The sequence below is a fragment of the Mirounga angustirostris genome, unplaced genomic scaffold (assembly GCF_029215605.1).
Source record: "Mirounga angustirostris isolate CCGP_5_RB_7025 unplaced genomic scaffold, mMirAng1.0.hap1 SCAF_5, whole genome shotgun sequence".
Lineage (NCBI taxonomy): Eukaryota > Metazoa > Chordata > Mammalia > Carnivora > Phocidae > Mirounga > Mirounga angustirostris.
In genome coordinates this window covers 164612245-164628975 of record NW_026991713.1, presented here as the reverse complement: position 1 = coordinate 164628975, position 16731 = coordinate 164612245, and the positions used below count along the sequence as shown (strand labels likewise).

Genomic DNA, 16731 nt, shown 5'->3' with positions numbered 1-16731 from the left:
GCTCTGTGCTTTTTCTGAACAGAAAGCTCCTTTAAGAAAGCAACACAAAAAGAGAAAAGGAAAGTTTCTGAAAGAAAACCTCATTCTTGCATATTCTGTTTGGCATCTGGACATCCTGGTGCTCACCAACCGAATGGCCCCTGGATAGGGAGTTGGGTGGATGATGCAATTTAGAGAGCCTCATCTAACTCATCCACCAACTGTGAGCTCAGTTGTGAGGGTTAATTTTATAGGTCAACTTGATGGCCTAAGGGATGTCCAGGTGGCTGCTAAAACATTATCTCTGGGTGTGCCTGTGAGGGGTGCTCCTGGAGGATTAGCATTTGATTCAACAGAATGAGTATACACATCCTCCTCATCGATGTAGGTGGGCATCTGATCCATTGGCGGCCCAAGCGGAACAAGGCAAAGGAAGGGCAAATGTAGGCTGTCTGCGTGAGATGGGACGTTCATCTTCTGCTCTCAGATACTGGAGCTAGCTCCTGGTTCTTGGGCCTCTGACCTTGGACTGGGAGTTAAACCATCAGCTCTCCTGATTCTCAGGCCTTTGAACTTGGGACAGAATTATACCATTGATTTTCTTGGTTCTCTAGCTGGCAGATGGCAGATTCTGGGACTTCTTGGTTTCCATAACCATGAGCCAATCCCTGTCTCTTCTTATGCATATCTTATCTAGATATCCTATTGGTTCTGTTTCTCTGGAGAACCTTAACGCCCCAGTGAATGATAGAAAATTCCGGACTTCTGCAGTGTTCAAGTCCACACAAGTTGTAAGTGACAATTCCCTCCGTTCCTAGCAATTTTTTCCCAGTTCCGAACAGCTAGATCACCAGTAAAGCTAATTCACCAGTAATACTAATTCTACCATTTTTCTTTATATAGTGTAGAAAGCAGTTTCATATAAATAATTCATTCACATCCTACAAACATGCTCTGGGCATCCAATCAGTACAACTGTTAAAATGCAGGTCTTCTATGCTGGAGCTACCCATCCCTCCTGCTTCCCGTGGCACTAAGGAGTTACAAAGATTCAGAGCTGAAGGGATGTTAAATGCCATCGGATTCCACCTCCCCATTTTATGGATTCAGGGAACTGAACACCGAAGATGGGAAGTACCTCGTCAAGGAGCAGAGCCTGGACTTGGAAGCGCTTGTTCTTCTACCAGCTGACCCAGCCCCCCAGGTCCCAAGCCCTGGTACAAACACCCGGTCCTCAAAACACTTCGTTAAACGGCTAGGGGGACGCTGAGGAGCTTTCTTAGCATTTTGCTCTGTAGACTCACATATGCCCACTAAGCAGGGACAAGCTGTTTTTCAAGAGGGGCAGGGTCATTTTCAGCACAAGTTCAGTAAAAAAAAAAAGATTGCAAACAAGTAATATGTGAAAATCAAGAGGATTTTTATTGATTTTTATAGGTTCTTGGAGAAAACCATTCACATGTAAAAGTTTGACATTTGCTGTGATATTTATTCACACTTTATTTTACACATAAATCCTTTAATTTGGGGGTCAGACATAAGTTTTCACTTCAACGGGACTTTCACATGATGACAGTCACAAAATAGGCACACTGTGTTAAAAAAACTAAATCAAACAGAGCTAGACAAAGTATGCACTTTATTCCAACTTAAATCTCAACATGCACCACCCCTCATACATGATCTTGGAAGTATCTGCTATGAGCTTACTAAAACATTAACTACAGAATGTCTGAGGTCACAAATGATTGTTTACAAAATAAAACCTCTTTTCCTAATGCTACTCATTTTATTATAGAAAAATATTACAAATAAAAATTAGTGCTATTCAAGGTGTTCATTTCAAAATCACATATGATACATGGTTCAAGCCATTATTTCCCCTCATATCGAGCTATCACAATACACTATGTAAAGACTGAATTACTAAGTGTACCTCAGCAACCACCACCAGCTTAGTAATGACATGTCGTTTACTATGCCAACTGATTAAAAATGAGAGTGAATTAAGACATTTTCAGGTATTGGGTACGCTCTTAATTTGTTCCGAGTCTGAGGCTCAGAAAAACTGCTAGAGTAACATGACAAAATTTATATTTCTTCCTGATACAAGAAATTTGTCTAAAAATCTGTAACTATAAAACAGATTTGCTTTTTATAAAGAAATTGCTAACTTTTTTTTCATGGTTAGGTTCCTATTTGGAGAGGATTCAAATTTTAATTTGGGCCCTCCTTTCCCAGAGGGTGGGGAAGGGTGCCTGGTAGTATAAGGTGTATGCAACTAACATAGGGATGTTTCAAAGAGGACTACAGAGCACTGTTACGATCCAACTCTAAGTTTCCTTCTTGTGATTATGTAAATTTTAAAGAAAAGAGGTCTCTCGTAAGCTATATACAGCAGTTTACACTTCAGTGTTTCTTTTTCACTTGATATACAATTAAAATTAATTTATGACAAATACTTGTCACATAAATTTATGTAGGCACATCTAAAATCTGTTTACTGGAGGGGTGAGGTCTTCAGTGGGATCATGATTCTGGATTCCATTTCCTGAATAAGTGGGACTGAAAACAAGGATCAAGATTATTGTGCTTGTTCTTTTCTACACAGATTATGGTAAATGTACAGTAACAAACAGGTTGCTGAGAATGTTCAGAAGACATGCTGCTTGGAATCAGAACAGAGTACCGGAAAACAGAGAACTGATCTCAGCGACAGAAATATACAAGCTAATGGTAGATCAGTTAACATCCCAGGAGATGTTTTTAAAATTAAAACAGATTCTATCTGGAGATCTGTTTCACTTGTCGGAACTTAGGAAAGTCCACGTTGTAACAAAAGTGGTGCTTTCTCAAAAGGTTGAGAACTCTCAGCTAAAATAAAGTTATATAAAATCAAATCACACTGCATGTGACTAGATAACCAGCACTTCTGAAACTCACTGCTGAGTCAAATACGCCTCTGGGAACTGATGAACATGTAAGAATAAGCAGCCAGTCACATACAATTATATGATGTTTGGAACTAAAAGACAAGATAATACTTATTTTCTGGAACAAAGTACTCTTTGATTTTCTTAGTAGTATACGGGCTTAAATGTACCTGACAGGCCACATGATTGGTACTTATTACTATGTCAGTATTACTGGGTTGTATTCAGCCCAATTGTTCTTATAAAAATCAAGCCTCCAGGATTTCATAGTATACGTGTACATGGCTATCCATGCCCATGCATACACATGTATACACCGAAAGTCAAAATGTCAAATTAATTTTCAAAATTACTTTTTAATTGCTGTATTATAATGTTTTGGGGAATAGATAACTTTGATGAGAAAGGGAAAGCTTAGAAAAAAATTGTGTAATAAATATTCAGAGAATATAGAAAAGTACAAAAAAAAGTAATGATGGAAAATTTCCAACATACAAGTGTCTGAAAACTGTACCAGACAATATACACACTTGCTATATATTTTTTAAGATTTTATTTTTAAATAATCTCTACACCCAACGTGGGGCTTGAACTCACAACCTTATGAGATCAAGAGTCGCACACTCCACTGACCAAGCCCACCAGGCACCCCCCACACATACTTGAAAGAATGAAATTTCCTTATTGAAAAGAAGGCATGTAACTATTAAGGAAAAATCTGACTATTCTCCATCCCCCCAACCTTATGATTCACCATCCTAGAGCAACATACTATTTAACAACAACAACAAAAAACCAAAAAACATATTAGCCTTGAGGGGAAAGAACATAAAACAGTAAGATGAGAAGAATGACAGATTTTATGTTTATGAAAGTATTACCTGTATAATATACCAATTCTTCCCAGCCATGTTTATGCCATGCTGCATTCCGTATATCTTCCCTGGTTTGAAGATCCTTGTAAGCTGAAAAAGAACCACACAGAAGCAAGGCTTAAACCCAACAAAATGTCCTGCATTCCACTAGTATGTCCATCAAGTCAGCTGCTCAGCTAGTTTTCTCAAAGAGACCACTCTGGGGATTTAACAATAAGCTGAGATCACTGTGAGCTGGTCACTCTGAGCAAAAAATTATGTTAGGCCTTGTGAGAGAAGCAAAATAAACAACTCTTTAAATTTAAAAATCTAGTGGATCCAAGATCTACCTTTCAAACCAAGTGAATTTCTTCAATAACACGTTAAATTCATAATCAGAAACCGTCAGACTACAGATAAGCAATATTCGATTCCATTTTGCTCAACATTTCCAAAGCACTACAATGATGTGCATGACAGGCTGTGTTCAATGCAGTGGAGAGCAAAAAGACAAGTGAAGGCAAGGTCAGCCCCTGCTGAGCACTGTGGTATATTTAGAACAAAGCCCACAAGAGCACGGAGGAAATGAGAGAGCTGTCTGGAGGGTGTGATTTGACCAGGTGGGTCTCGAAGGTTGCAAAGAATGTCGACAGGAACAGAAGAGAAAGCTGCTCCAGGTGGAGAGAAGAGCATGGTCAAAGGCATCAGCATCTTCGGTGTCATGTGGTACAATTCAGGTACCTCATCTGGGTGCCTTGGTTTCTGATTCCCAGCCTAGGCAACCTCCTTCCGAGTTCTCACCAGGGAAATACCTCCTAGGCATCTTGACAGGGGGTCAGTCAAGACAAAGACAAGAATCAGGGCTTCTAGTTTCTATTTTGGGACACACACCTGTTCTCCACAAGACTTCCTTTTCCTGATGAGAAGACCTACCCTTGTCGGCCTAGGAGTTTAACCATCTAAAGTTTCCCTCAAGTAGTAAAGGAATATACATTTATTACATGCAATTTTGAAGATGCTGAAAAACAGAAGGAAAACAAATCTTGTACCTCTCACCACCCAGAGCAAAACACTAAGCATTAACGTGACAAGAAGCAGCATTCCAACTGAGGTCAAGTACATGGCCGGTGCACTGTGTGCTGACCCCTTGCAGGGAACACAGGTTGGGGAGGGCTGTGTTCTTATTTTTTCATTTCAAATTTTAATTTTCTTAATTAAAAATTTATTATTATGGTAAAATATGCACAGCCAAATTAACTATTTTTTTTTAAAGGTTTTATTTATTTGTCAGAGAGAGCGAGCACAAGCAGGGGGAGCGGGGCAGGCAGGGGGAGAAGCAGACTCCCCTCTGAGCAAGGAGCCCAATGTGGGACTCGATCCCAGGACCCCGAGATCATGACCTGAGCAGAAGCCAGACGCTTAATGGACTGAGCCACCCAGGCACCCCAGCAAAATTAACTTTTAACCATTTTATTTATTTATTTATTTTTTAAAGATTTCATTTATTTATTTGACAGAGAGAGACACAGCGCGGGAGGGAACACAAGCAGGGGGAGTGGGAGAGGGAGAAGCAGGCTTCCCGCCAAGCAGGGAGCCCGATGTGGGACTCGATCCCAGGACCCTGGGATCATAACCTGAGCCGAAGGCAGATGCTCAATGACTGAGCCACCCAGGCGCCCCAACTTTTAACCATTTTAAAATGTACAATTCAGTGGCATTAAGTACATTCACAACTGTCCCCTTCATTATTATCCATCTCTCAAACTTTTTACCATCACAAATTAAAACTCTATCCACTGAACACTAACCCCCCATTCTCCCCGCCCCCTCAGCCCCTGGTAACCTCTACTTGGCCCTGTCTCTATGAATTTGCCTATTCTAGGCACCTCATGTAAGTGGAATCTGATGTTTTCAAGGTTTATCTATATTGTAGTATGTGCCGGCATTTCACTCTTTTTTACGGATGAATGTGCGTACGTACCACATTTTGTTTATCTGTTCATCCGTCAATGGACATTTGGATTTGGGGAGGCTTTTATTTTATTATTGTTTCTGTTAGCGAGGCTTTTAAAGGTGGGAGGCACTTGAGCATATACATATTACTGGGGAGGGAGCCCCTAGATGGGTGGTGCCGGAGCAAATGGATGGAGCAAGGCCTTGAGGAAGGTGGGGAAGGAGTGGCGTCAGGTGCGAGGGTAAAAGGAGGTGCTACGTGCTAGGAAGACCTGCTTTGAAGCCAGACACGCCCAAGTCTGAGCCTGGTTCAGTGACTTGACAGCTGCAGCTTCTAAGTGATTTATTTATCATCCATGAGTCACAGGTACCTCACTGTGGTCTGTGGTTGTAGGGATTAAAGAGAATGATGCTTAAAATAACCAACACACTGGAGGTGCCTGATCAGTGTGGTTCTCTAAAAAGTATGGAAAAGTGAGGCTAAGTTTTTGGGGCAGGCAATTGAAAATTCATTTCTGCATATCTCAATACTTTTTCCTGTAAAGGAGGAAGCAGGCAGTGGACATTTGGGACACTAACTGGGGACAACAAAGGAAGGCAGAGAAAGGCACCGCCTCAGAAAAGACACGAGCTGCAATCTGGCCACTTTCCAAAGCCAAAGCACCACATTGTTCCTAGCTTCTGCATCTGCGCACGGAGGATGATCTTGGTGGACTCCTCCGCATCTTGCTGTTGCTGTGTGAAACCTCAAGTCCTTTCCGTGGGACAGAGTTAAGGGCCTGGGACCCCCTGGTGCCTGCCTGTCTCCTCCTTCACCTGGGAGTTCCCATCCAGACACACTGTAAGCCCTGACATGAGTGCAGTCCCTGCGCTCGTGTACAGAGGACGTCTGGGAAGGTGTGCAGGCGCCAAGCCTGAGAGGAAAGTGAGCAAAGGGGACAGGCCTGACTTTTCAGTTTATATTCTCCAGACAGAACACATACTATTTAAAAATAATAATAATAAAAACGATGTCACCCCTACCTCAAAACCCAGAAAGGTTAAATTATGTTTAGCATAATCTCTAAAGGCAGATTTTAAAGATGTGTTTCCAAATCTGTTGGAAATGTTATCTACATTAAAATAATTTTCAACTGCATTTGATAGTTAAAAAACAATTAGTCTTCATATCATACAACTTGCTCTGAGGGCAGAAGAAATCTACTGATTCTTTTCATACACCATACATTACATCAGGAGTCTCAGCTGAGCTTCATTTTTTTTAACTTTTTAAAAAAATTTTTTTATGTAATGTTAATCCCCATACATTACATCATTAGTTTTAGATGCAGTGTTCCATGATTCGTTGTTTGTGCATAACACCCAGTGCTCCATGCAGAACGTGCCCTCCTCAATACCCATCACCAGGCTAACCCATCCTCCCACCCCCCTCCCCTCTAGAACCCTCAGTTTGTTTCTCAGAGTCCATCGTCTCTCATGGTTCGTCCATTTTTTTTTTAACTTTAATACACATATACAGATGTGCCCCAAATGAACCAAGCTATTACTCAGACCCAGTTCCTGTTCTAGCAGGGACACAGACACAAATAGCCAGAGTGTGACAACCTACATGATACCAGGCTCTGGGGGCTCAGGAGGAGAGACATTCACTGGGGGGCAAGGGGGCACGCCCGAGTCAGGCCCTGAGAGATACCGAAGATGGTGCCAGACAAAAGTGGGTGGGGATGGAAGAGGTGACAGAAGGGCCTCCGGAACGATGGAATCAGACACAAGGCAGGCAGTGAGTGAACATGTGGAGAGCTGCCTCTCTGGACAAAATGCAGGATAATTTCTGAGGAGCCATGGGAAGTGTCTAGAAAGGGACAGCAGCTTTATCATGTTCCCTCTCCCATGGCTGCGTGCTTCACTCCTCTTGTTCCTTTCATCATTATCCCCACTCTCATAATGAGCCTACTAATGTGCCCCGAGTCTATGGGCCTTTCACTGTTGACTCTTTCCTTCTAGATAGCCCAGCACTTTCTATCTGTGATGTTTGGATTTGCTCCAGTGTTTATTTTTTTAAAGTATTTATTTATTTGACAGAGAGAGCAAGAGAGGGGACACAAGCAGGGGGAGTGGGAGAGGGAGAAGCAGGCTTCCCGCTGAGCAGGGAGCCCGATGTGGGACTCGATCCCGGGACCCTGGGATCATGACCTGAGCTGAAGGCAGACACCTAACGACTGAGCCACCCAGGCACCCCCTGCTACGGTGTTTAAAGTTACTGACTTGAGATGTGCTTTATTGCCTAGTATAGCTTATTTGGTAATGAACTCTGAAATCCTAGTAACACAAAAATGAAGGAAAAAATACATACCCCAAAGATGATGTACCATATACAGCTGCCCAATCTGAGAGAAGAATCCTCCCACTGCTTCATTACCATCCTGTCTGAAGCGAATCGCACGAGCCCTGTAAGGAAAAAATGACAGTGTTCAGATACTGAACTAGGTATGTTGAAAAGAATCAGTAGATTTCTTCTGCCCTCAGAGCAAGTTGTATGATATGAAGACTAATTGTTTTTTAACTATCAAATGCAGTTGAAAATTATTTTAATGTAGATAACATATAAGATGTAAATGTACTTTTCTGTAGCTGTAACAGTCATTTTTGGGGGAAGTGGACAGTAATTAATGACTCTTAGAATCAGTGCTTGAGAATACATAGTCAAGAAAATTGGCTGAGGATAAGACCCATCAACTTAAAAAGAACTGCTTCTCTAAGAATGTGCTGACAGGGAGTGAGGGAAACGTGGATGCCAGACCACTCAAGATGCCAGAAGTTATTGTGTCTTATGGAGACAGGGACCACCCCCAGAGAATGGGGTTTAAGACAGAGATGAAGGGAGCACAACTTCAAAGCACCTGCAGACCATAAATTCTGGAAAACACACTGAAGAACCATGAACGTGGAGCTTCCGGGCAATACAGCATCACTATCAAAATGGAAGCTGCCTCACGGTATTGTCATAGTGTTGTGGGGTGACAGACGGCAGCCACACTTGGGGTGAGCACAGCATAATGTACAGACTTGTCAAATCCCTGCTCTACACCTGAAACTAGTTTAACGTGTGTCAACTATACTTCAATAAAAAATGAAACAAAAAACCCCTGCTTGTTTTCTTTTTTTTTTTTAAAGATTTTATTTATTTATCTGAGACAGAGAGAATGAGAGAGACAGAGAGCACATGAGAGGGGGGAAGGTCAGAGGGAGAAGCAGGCTCCCTGCTGAGCAGGGAGCCCGATGCGGGACTCGATCCAGGGACTCCAGGATCATGACCTGAGCCGAAGGTAGTCGCTTAACCAACTGAGCCACCCAGGCGCCCTGCTTCTTGTTTTCTTACCAGAACAAACCATCAGGATAATGAATACCCAATGGCATTCGTATGTGTGGAAGAATGTGTGATATATATACGTGTCTATGTGTCTAACGTGAAATTGTGATTAAGTTGGCTAAGAACTGGCACTTGTCTTAAACTTTCCTTTTTAACATTTCCTACTGCAAAAGGTATCAGCTCCTTAAACACCTTCTTTCTTATTTGCACCAGGTACTTTATTTTTGTATCTAGTGATGCATCTGAAATCCTAAAATGGTTTTAAAAAAATGTACAGGGGCACCTGGGTGGCTCAGTCGGTTAACCATCCCACTCTTGATATGGGCTCAGGTCACAATCTCAGGGTCCTGGGATCGAGCCCCTCATCAGGCTCCACACTCAGCGGGGAGTCGGCTTCTCTCCCTCTGCCCCTCCCCCAGATCGGGTGTGTGCATCCGTGCTCTTTCTCTCTCAAATAAATAAAATCTTTTAAAAAAAATGTGTATGTTTTCCAAAAGCAGTTTTCTTTCAAGAATCAAACTTGAAAATGAAGGAAGTGGCTTGAAGTGATATAAGGAGGTCACCTGGGAAAGCATGGCTGGAGTCCATCAGAGACTCCACACCACAGACCACCAGTGTATTTACATCAACACTGCCCAGGTTTGGGCCTCAAGTCTGTCACATCAAGGTACCAGAATTGACAGGACTTGGGAAGATGGATTCATTCTCATTAACTTAAAGGAGCTGGAGGCATATGAACAAGGATTCTTATCTACTAACATCTACAGAGAGACGTAACTCTTGAGGGACAAGAGATTCGAGTTGGCTTGACCAGTACACTCTCGTCCTGGAGGCAAACTTTAGAGCAACTGAACTGGCACATCTCAAGGCAGTGGTGGGGCACAGGATCAGAGCAAGGGCAACCAGAGTGGGAGGCATAAAGCCAGACTCCTCAAGATCGATTTATGCATCTCGGCTCTCATCCCCATGAGCTCAACTCTGAGGGGGACCCAAGCTTTCAGGTTCTTCTGTGGTGAAGGAGGGATCTCTTGCTATTGCCCCATGGGTTACCCCCAAATGATATTAAAATCTTTAACCCTTATATTTAGAATTAAGTGATCAATAACTTCACAAAAATTACAAATCCGATTGGTAAATTATTGAAATTAAGCAAATCACTTTAACGTGCACTCTAACTCAGAGAGGGAAAAACTGTCTTTCATTGATAGTGATAAATATTCAGGATTATTCATTCCATTATGACGTTTTCTAACTCAGTTTCAGTAGGCAAAGAAAACATACTTGCCTTAGCCTGGTAATAATCAGAAGCATGTACTGAGGAGGAGATCACCATCTTAAATAGTTACCTATGTGCCAAAATATAAATTGAATGCTGAACTGGCTTTATAAATACTTGGTTAAGTAACTAAGAATAACCTCAGTACTTCCTTGCGAAGTCCATGGTGGGCAAGTCTTAATAGTAACATGCAAACATAGAACTAATGAATGATCCTATTCTGTGGGCAACTAAATGATTTCATTTATAAGGCCCCTCCCGAAAAAAGGTCTCTTAATAAAGTGGTGCCTGTAACAGTAGTATCCAATTAAATAGGTATGTCTTAGTTTTCAAGTTAAAAAAAAAAATCTTAACTTGCATTATGTAGCCTTTGATGACCCAAGAAGAAAATATTTATTAGAAATAAGAATCACAGAGGTGCCTGGCTGGCTCAGTTGGTAGAGTGTGTGACTCTTGATCTCCGGGTTGTGGGTTCAAGCCTCACGTTGGGTATAGAGACTACTTAAAAATAAAATCTTAAAAAAAAAAAAAAAAAGTCCAGAACCGTTTTTTAGAGCTAGAAGAGATCTTAGAAATTATATAGTTCAAAGCAAGATATTTCATAACTGAAAAAGGAGAACACATCTAAGTTGAAAATAAAAGTCACAGGTTCTCATTTAAAGATAAGGAAACCAAAGGGTTAATATCTGACTAATGGCCAATAACCTACTCTTGTATCCCTCTTAATTACTGAGGCTTTATATTATTATAACTTCTATTTGTTTTTTTCTCACAATAGGATTTTCAAAAACTATATAAAATTATGATGGTAAAAGTTGGTGTTTTGTGATAATGCTAATAATGAGTATGCTTCTTGCGTTTCACCATTAAGTTTAATGTAGCTGTTAAGATGGAAGAAATGGAAAGTTTTATCATTTATAGATCAGAGCTCGCAAAATAGACCCTCAGACTAAATCCCACCTTCTGTAGCTTGTTTTCATGGCCCAGAACCCAAGAATGATTTCTACCTTTTTAAATGCTTGGAAAAAATCTCATCAAAAGAATAATATTTTCATGACACATGAAAATCATGACATTCAAATTTCAGCATCCATAAATAAAGTTTTGTTGGAACACAACCATGCTCATCCATTTACAAATCATTCTTGGCTGCTTTCACACTAAAACAGCAAAGTTAATTGTTTTAGACAAAGAATGGTCCACAAAGCCTAAAATATTTACTAACTGGTGCTTTACAGAAAAGTTTGCCAACCCATGATTTAAATAAAATATTCTCTATTCCTAATTTTTTTTTTCTTAAAGATTTTATTTATTTATTCATGAGAGACAGAGAGAGAGAGAGGCAGAGGGAGAAGCAGGCTTCCCGCGGAGCAGGGAGCCCAATGCGGGACTCGATCCCAGGACCCTGGGATCATGACCTGAGCCGAAGGCAGACGCTTAACCATCTGAGCCACCCAGGCGCCTTCTATTCCTAATTTTTAAAGTGCTTCTTATTAGAAATTAAGTGTCATGAATAAAATAAAACTGGTATTGACTCTTATCAAATGCCTTCTGAACATGTATTAAGATGATTTTTATATTGTTAATTTGTGCCCATTAAAACACTCTGGCCACCTAGATTTTTAAAACATCAATACTTGGGCGCCTGGGTGGCCCAGATGGTTAAGCATCTGCCTTCAGCTCAGGTCATGATCCCGGGGTCCTGGGATTGAGTCCCATATAGGGCTCCAGTCCCATATAGGGCTCCCTGCTCAGTGGGGAGCCTGCTTCTGCTTCTCCCTCTGCCTCCACCTCTCTCTCTCTCATGAATAAATATTAAAAAAAACAAAACAAAAACATCAATACTTTACATTTTCTTATATTTCATATCTTTTCAAAAAGAAATGAACACCATAGAAACAGATGAAGCTCCCTTTGCATTCCTCATCCTCATCCCCTCCCCCCATCCCTAATAGTCACCACTTTGTGGAAGCAGTTACCTCTCTTTTGAAGACAAGTCTTCCTATCCATGGCTTTATATTTCCACTTCATGTGTATGTATCCATGAACAATAATTATATCTTTTTATAGAAAACTTGTTTATAAATTCTCTTGTATCATTCTAAAATTTACTTAAAAGACATCATGTTGTACATATTCTCTAACTAGCTCTTTCTCCTCATCTTGGTGTTTTCAATATTTATCCGTGACCCGATCTGTTTTACTTTATTTATTTTTTTGAAGATTTTATTTATTTATTTGACAGAAAGAGACACAGCGAGAGAGGGAACACAAGCAGGGGGAGTGAGAGAGGGAGAAGCAGGCTTCCCACTGAGCAGGGAGCCCGATGTGGGGCTCGATCCCAGGACCCTGGGATCATGACCTGAGCCGAAGGCAGACGCTCAACGACTGAGCCACCCGGGTGCCCCTGGTCTGTTTTACTTTAACCACCGTGTAAGATTCTACTGCACGAATATACTATAATCCATTTCCCTCAGACACATAGGTTGTTCACAGGTTTGGCAATTGACCTTTTCTTCATATGTAACTACCAGTTTCCACCATCCATTCAGCGTTTACCAGCCACCCAGGATGTGCCAGGTCTTGCAGACAGAGTCGTAGAACTGGAAAGTGTGGCCGCCCTGGGGTGACAAGCGCTCTAACAGAGGCATGGAGGCAATGTGCTGGGGTGCAGAGGCCAGACACGGTTCACACACTTGACTGGGTTATATTGATCAATTTCCTCATTTTGAATTATCCTTGGATTCACGGTATAAATTCTCTTTAGTGAAGTGTGTGTCATTAGCAGCTTCACCGAGATATATTTTATATACCATAAAATTCAATTAGATGCACAGAACTTCTTTTTTAAGTAAATTTACAGACTTGTGCAATCAGCAATCCAATTATGCTAAGATTCCTTGTGCCCACCTATAATCCTTTTCTGTTGCCACCCCCAGCCCCAGGAAACCACTCACCTTCCTGTCTCTATAATTAGACTTTTCTGGACATCTCGTACAAATGGAATCATAGACTATGTGCTCCTTTGGACTCTTCCACATAGCAAGTGTTTGTGGCACAAAGCAGTAGTTCACTCCTTTTTACTGCTGGATAGTATTTCACTATGTGGATATACCACAACTCGTTTATTCTTTCCTCGGCTGATGGGCATTTAGGTTGTTTCCACTATTTGGTTATTATGAAAAATGTTATGATCATTGTATATGAGTTTATATGATGGATGCATGCTTTCATTCTCTTGGCTATATACCTTGGAAGAGAACTGCTGGGCCATATGGTAATTCCATGTTTAACATTTTGACTAACTGCCTGTTTTCCCAAGTGGCTGCACCATTTTACATTCTCACCAACAATGTATGAGGGCCCCAACTTATTTGCAACCTCCCCAACATGTGTTATGTCCATTTTTTAACTGGGTTATTTGTCTTCTTATTATTGAGTTGTAGGATTTTTTAATACATGCTGGATACAAGTCCTTTATCAGATATGATTTGTAAAATTTTCTCCCAGTCTATGACTTATTTGCCTTTTAATTTTAAAATGATGCCCTTTGAATTACAAAAGTTTTTAATTTTGATAAATTGTAATTTATCATTTTCTTTTGTGGGCTGTGGTTTTGGTGTTATACCTAAGAACTCTTTGCTTAGCCCTAGGTCACAAAGATTCTCTCCTATGTTTTCTTCTAAAAGCTCTGTTATGGCTAATTTTGGTATATATGTAAGGTAGGGGTCTAAATTCATCCTTTTGCAAAGATATCTAGTTGTTTCAGCACCTCTGTTGAAAAGACTATCTGTCCCCATTGAATTGACTTGGTGCATGGATTGAAAACTAATGGCTCATATATGTGAGTTTATTTCTGGACTTGCACGTCTGTTCCATTGATTATGCCTGTTCTTATGCAGTACCACACTGTCTTGATTACTCTAGCTTTGTAGTCAGTTTTGAAATTGAGAAGTGTGAGTCCTTCAACTTTGTTCTTCTTTTTCAAGGTGGTTTTAGCTATTTTGGGTCCTTTGCATTTCTGAAGCCTTCTGGGGTTTTGACTGGGATTGTGGTGAATTTATAGATCAGTCTGGGGAAAAATTGGTACTTTGCTACTTAAATGAAGAAAAAAAAAGAACAAGCAACTGTGTCATTGTGGTGCTGTTTATATGATAAAAACAACACTCAGGGGCGCCTGGGTGGCTCAGTTGTTAAGCGTCTGCCCTCGGCTCAGGTCATGGTCCCAGGGCCCTGGGATTGTGCCCCACATCGGGCTCCCTACTCGGCGGGAAGCCTGCTTCTCCCTCTCCCACTCCCCCTGCTTGTGTTCCCTCTCTCGCTGTGTCTCTCTCTGTCAAATAAATAAATAAAACCTTTAAAAAAAAACAACAAAAACCCCCCCCCCAACATTCCAAAAAAGGTAATATCCAAGAAGAATATGAAATAACCTAATGCAACATTGGGGTTTTACTTAAAAAAAAACCCAGAATCCTTACCTCTTAGAGAGAGATATATATATAAATATTTAGGGATGAAATGACATATTATTTTACTGTGAAATTTTTAAAAAATTCAATTTAATGATATATTATTCAGGATTTACCTTCAAATAATCTGGGTTGGGAGAGTTAGACCTAGGCAAGGTTGGCCATGTGCTGGTAACGTCTGAAGCTAAGTAGTGGGTATGGAAGGTGGAGAGATCCACAATATTATTCTCTCTAGTTTTGTATATGTTCAAAAAATTTCATAATAGAAACATCAAATAAAGCAGTCTAGTATCAAATCATGGCTTTATCCCCAGATTTTATTTCTAGAATTAACACTATGACCTAAAATAATCTATTAATAAGATTGCAAACTCACCATTTGGGAATATACTCACCAGTAATTGCCCCATTCAATCATAGTTCCTGGCTGAAAAGAGATTTGGATTTTGGTTTGTTAGTTCTTCTGTGAAGAAATATGGAAATAGTATAAAAAATATCAAATGACAAAACTAACTTAAAAATTACTTTTAATAATGGGAAGTATAACAAATAAAAAAGGTAACAAATTAATATTATTCACCATGCTCATTTCTATTCCATAGTGGGAGTAATATTCTATTCTATTTCATATAAGAAGGCAATATTTACAGTAAGTCATCCAATTATGGTCATCAAAACCATAGGCAGGCCCATCCTCCAGATGTACTGAACTTATGATTAAATTGTTGGTATCCATTCAGACTTTACTGTGAAATTTTTAAAAAATTCAATTGAATCCCTATTTTTTCCCATATAACGGTGAATCTTAGACTCTTAAGATCTACTGCTTCAATGTACTCCTTTTAATAATGTTGCTATGTTGCCATCTGGGGCTTTCTTTCTAGTAGTCACTTAGTGGGGAAACATGACAGTCTTACAAAATATTATTCCCTTTGACTCTTACAGTGCTGTTTAATTTATTCAGCAGTCTCACATTTATTAGTTGCTCTAGTTCAATTACAGCAAATGCCACATGTTACAGCTAGTCCTGCATGTTAGGTCTCTCCTCTTAAAAACAGCAATGCTACATGGAAAATGTCAAATAATAAACATTATATGGAAGATTATAAAAAACAAAAGAGCTTAGCAGAAGAGAAGGAATGATAAAGAAGAAGATAAAAAAAAAAAAGGAAAGAAGAGAGGGACTGGACAGCGGAGAAAACAAACCAATCAAAATACTATGCCAAACACACATCACAAAATGTAAACTCAACTTTTGTTGCTGGCACTAAGGGGTGCTCACGCCTCCTCACAGAAGAATGAGAGGGCCGTTATCCCGTATTTCAGTACTTACTCGGAGCTGGTAAGATCTGAGTTCATATATATTAGGTCCTGACCGTGGGACAGGCTCATTCCAGAAACTGAACTCCAACAGCAGCTGATTCCTCCTAGAGAGAAGCATGTTGCTTCTTGCCTTGCGGAATTCCACAAATTCCTTTGAGGAGGAAAAAAAAAAAAGTGCTCATGATATCCCCTAATATTTACATATAAACCCATTTTAGTACCATTTATGTTCCTCCTATAATAGAATACTATCATAAAAAATGGTCCCAGGTGGCCCGAGACAGCCCTGGTTTACATTTTGTTGAACCAACATAATAACTATAAGCACTCACTTTCACTCTCAAAAGTGTCCAGATTTAGATGACAAACTACATGGCCATCCTAATTATTTAAGTAACAATGTAAGCAAATTTAATTTCCTACATTTTTAAGTTCTCCTAATGGTGTCTGACAACATATTAATAGAAGTGACACAGAGACTACAAAATACCAGATGGCCCGAAAGCCACTTATATTTGGACTGGGAATCTACACAAAAGGTTTTCTTTCCTAATAATGTATGGCTGTTAAAACT

The 16731-nt window shown here is 40.2% G+C and overlaps 1 protein-coding gene across 4 annotated transcripts in view; it reads right to left on the bottom strand.

Annotated features, from left to right (window-relative positions):
* NIPSNAP2 (nipsnap homolog 2) overlaps window positions 1-16731 on the bottom strand; it is a 34874-nt gene that overhangs the window by 3372 nt on the left and 14771 nt on the right. For 2 of the 4 annotated variants that reach the window (XM_045875435.3, XM_045875433.3), the window contains 5 exons: window positions 16168-16308; window positions 15230-15261; window positions 8073-8167; window positions 3794-3877; window positions 1379-2544 (listed from right to left, as the gene is read on the bottom strand). In XM_045875435.3, coding sequence (XP_045731391.1) covers window positions 2480-2544; window positions 3794-3877; window positions 8073-8167; window positions 15230-15261; window positions 16168-16308 — 417 coding nt within the window. In that variant the 3' untranslated portion in view covers window positions 1379-2479. Of the gene's footprint in view, window positions 1-1378; window positions 2545-3793; window positions 3878-8072; window positions 8168-15229; window positions 15262-16167; window positions 16309-16731 lie in introns of those variants that run through there. The other 2 variants (XR_010411966.1, XM_045875434.3) reach the window with 1 other exon arrangement.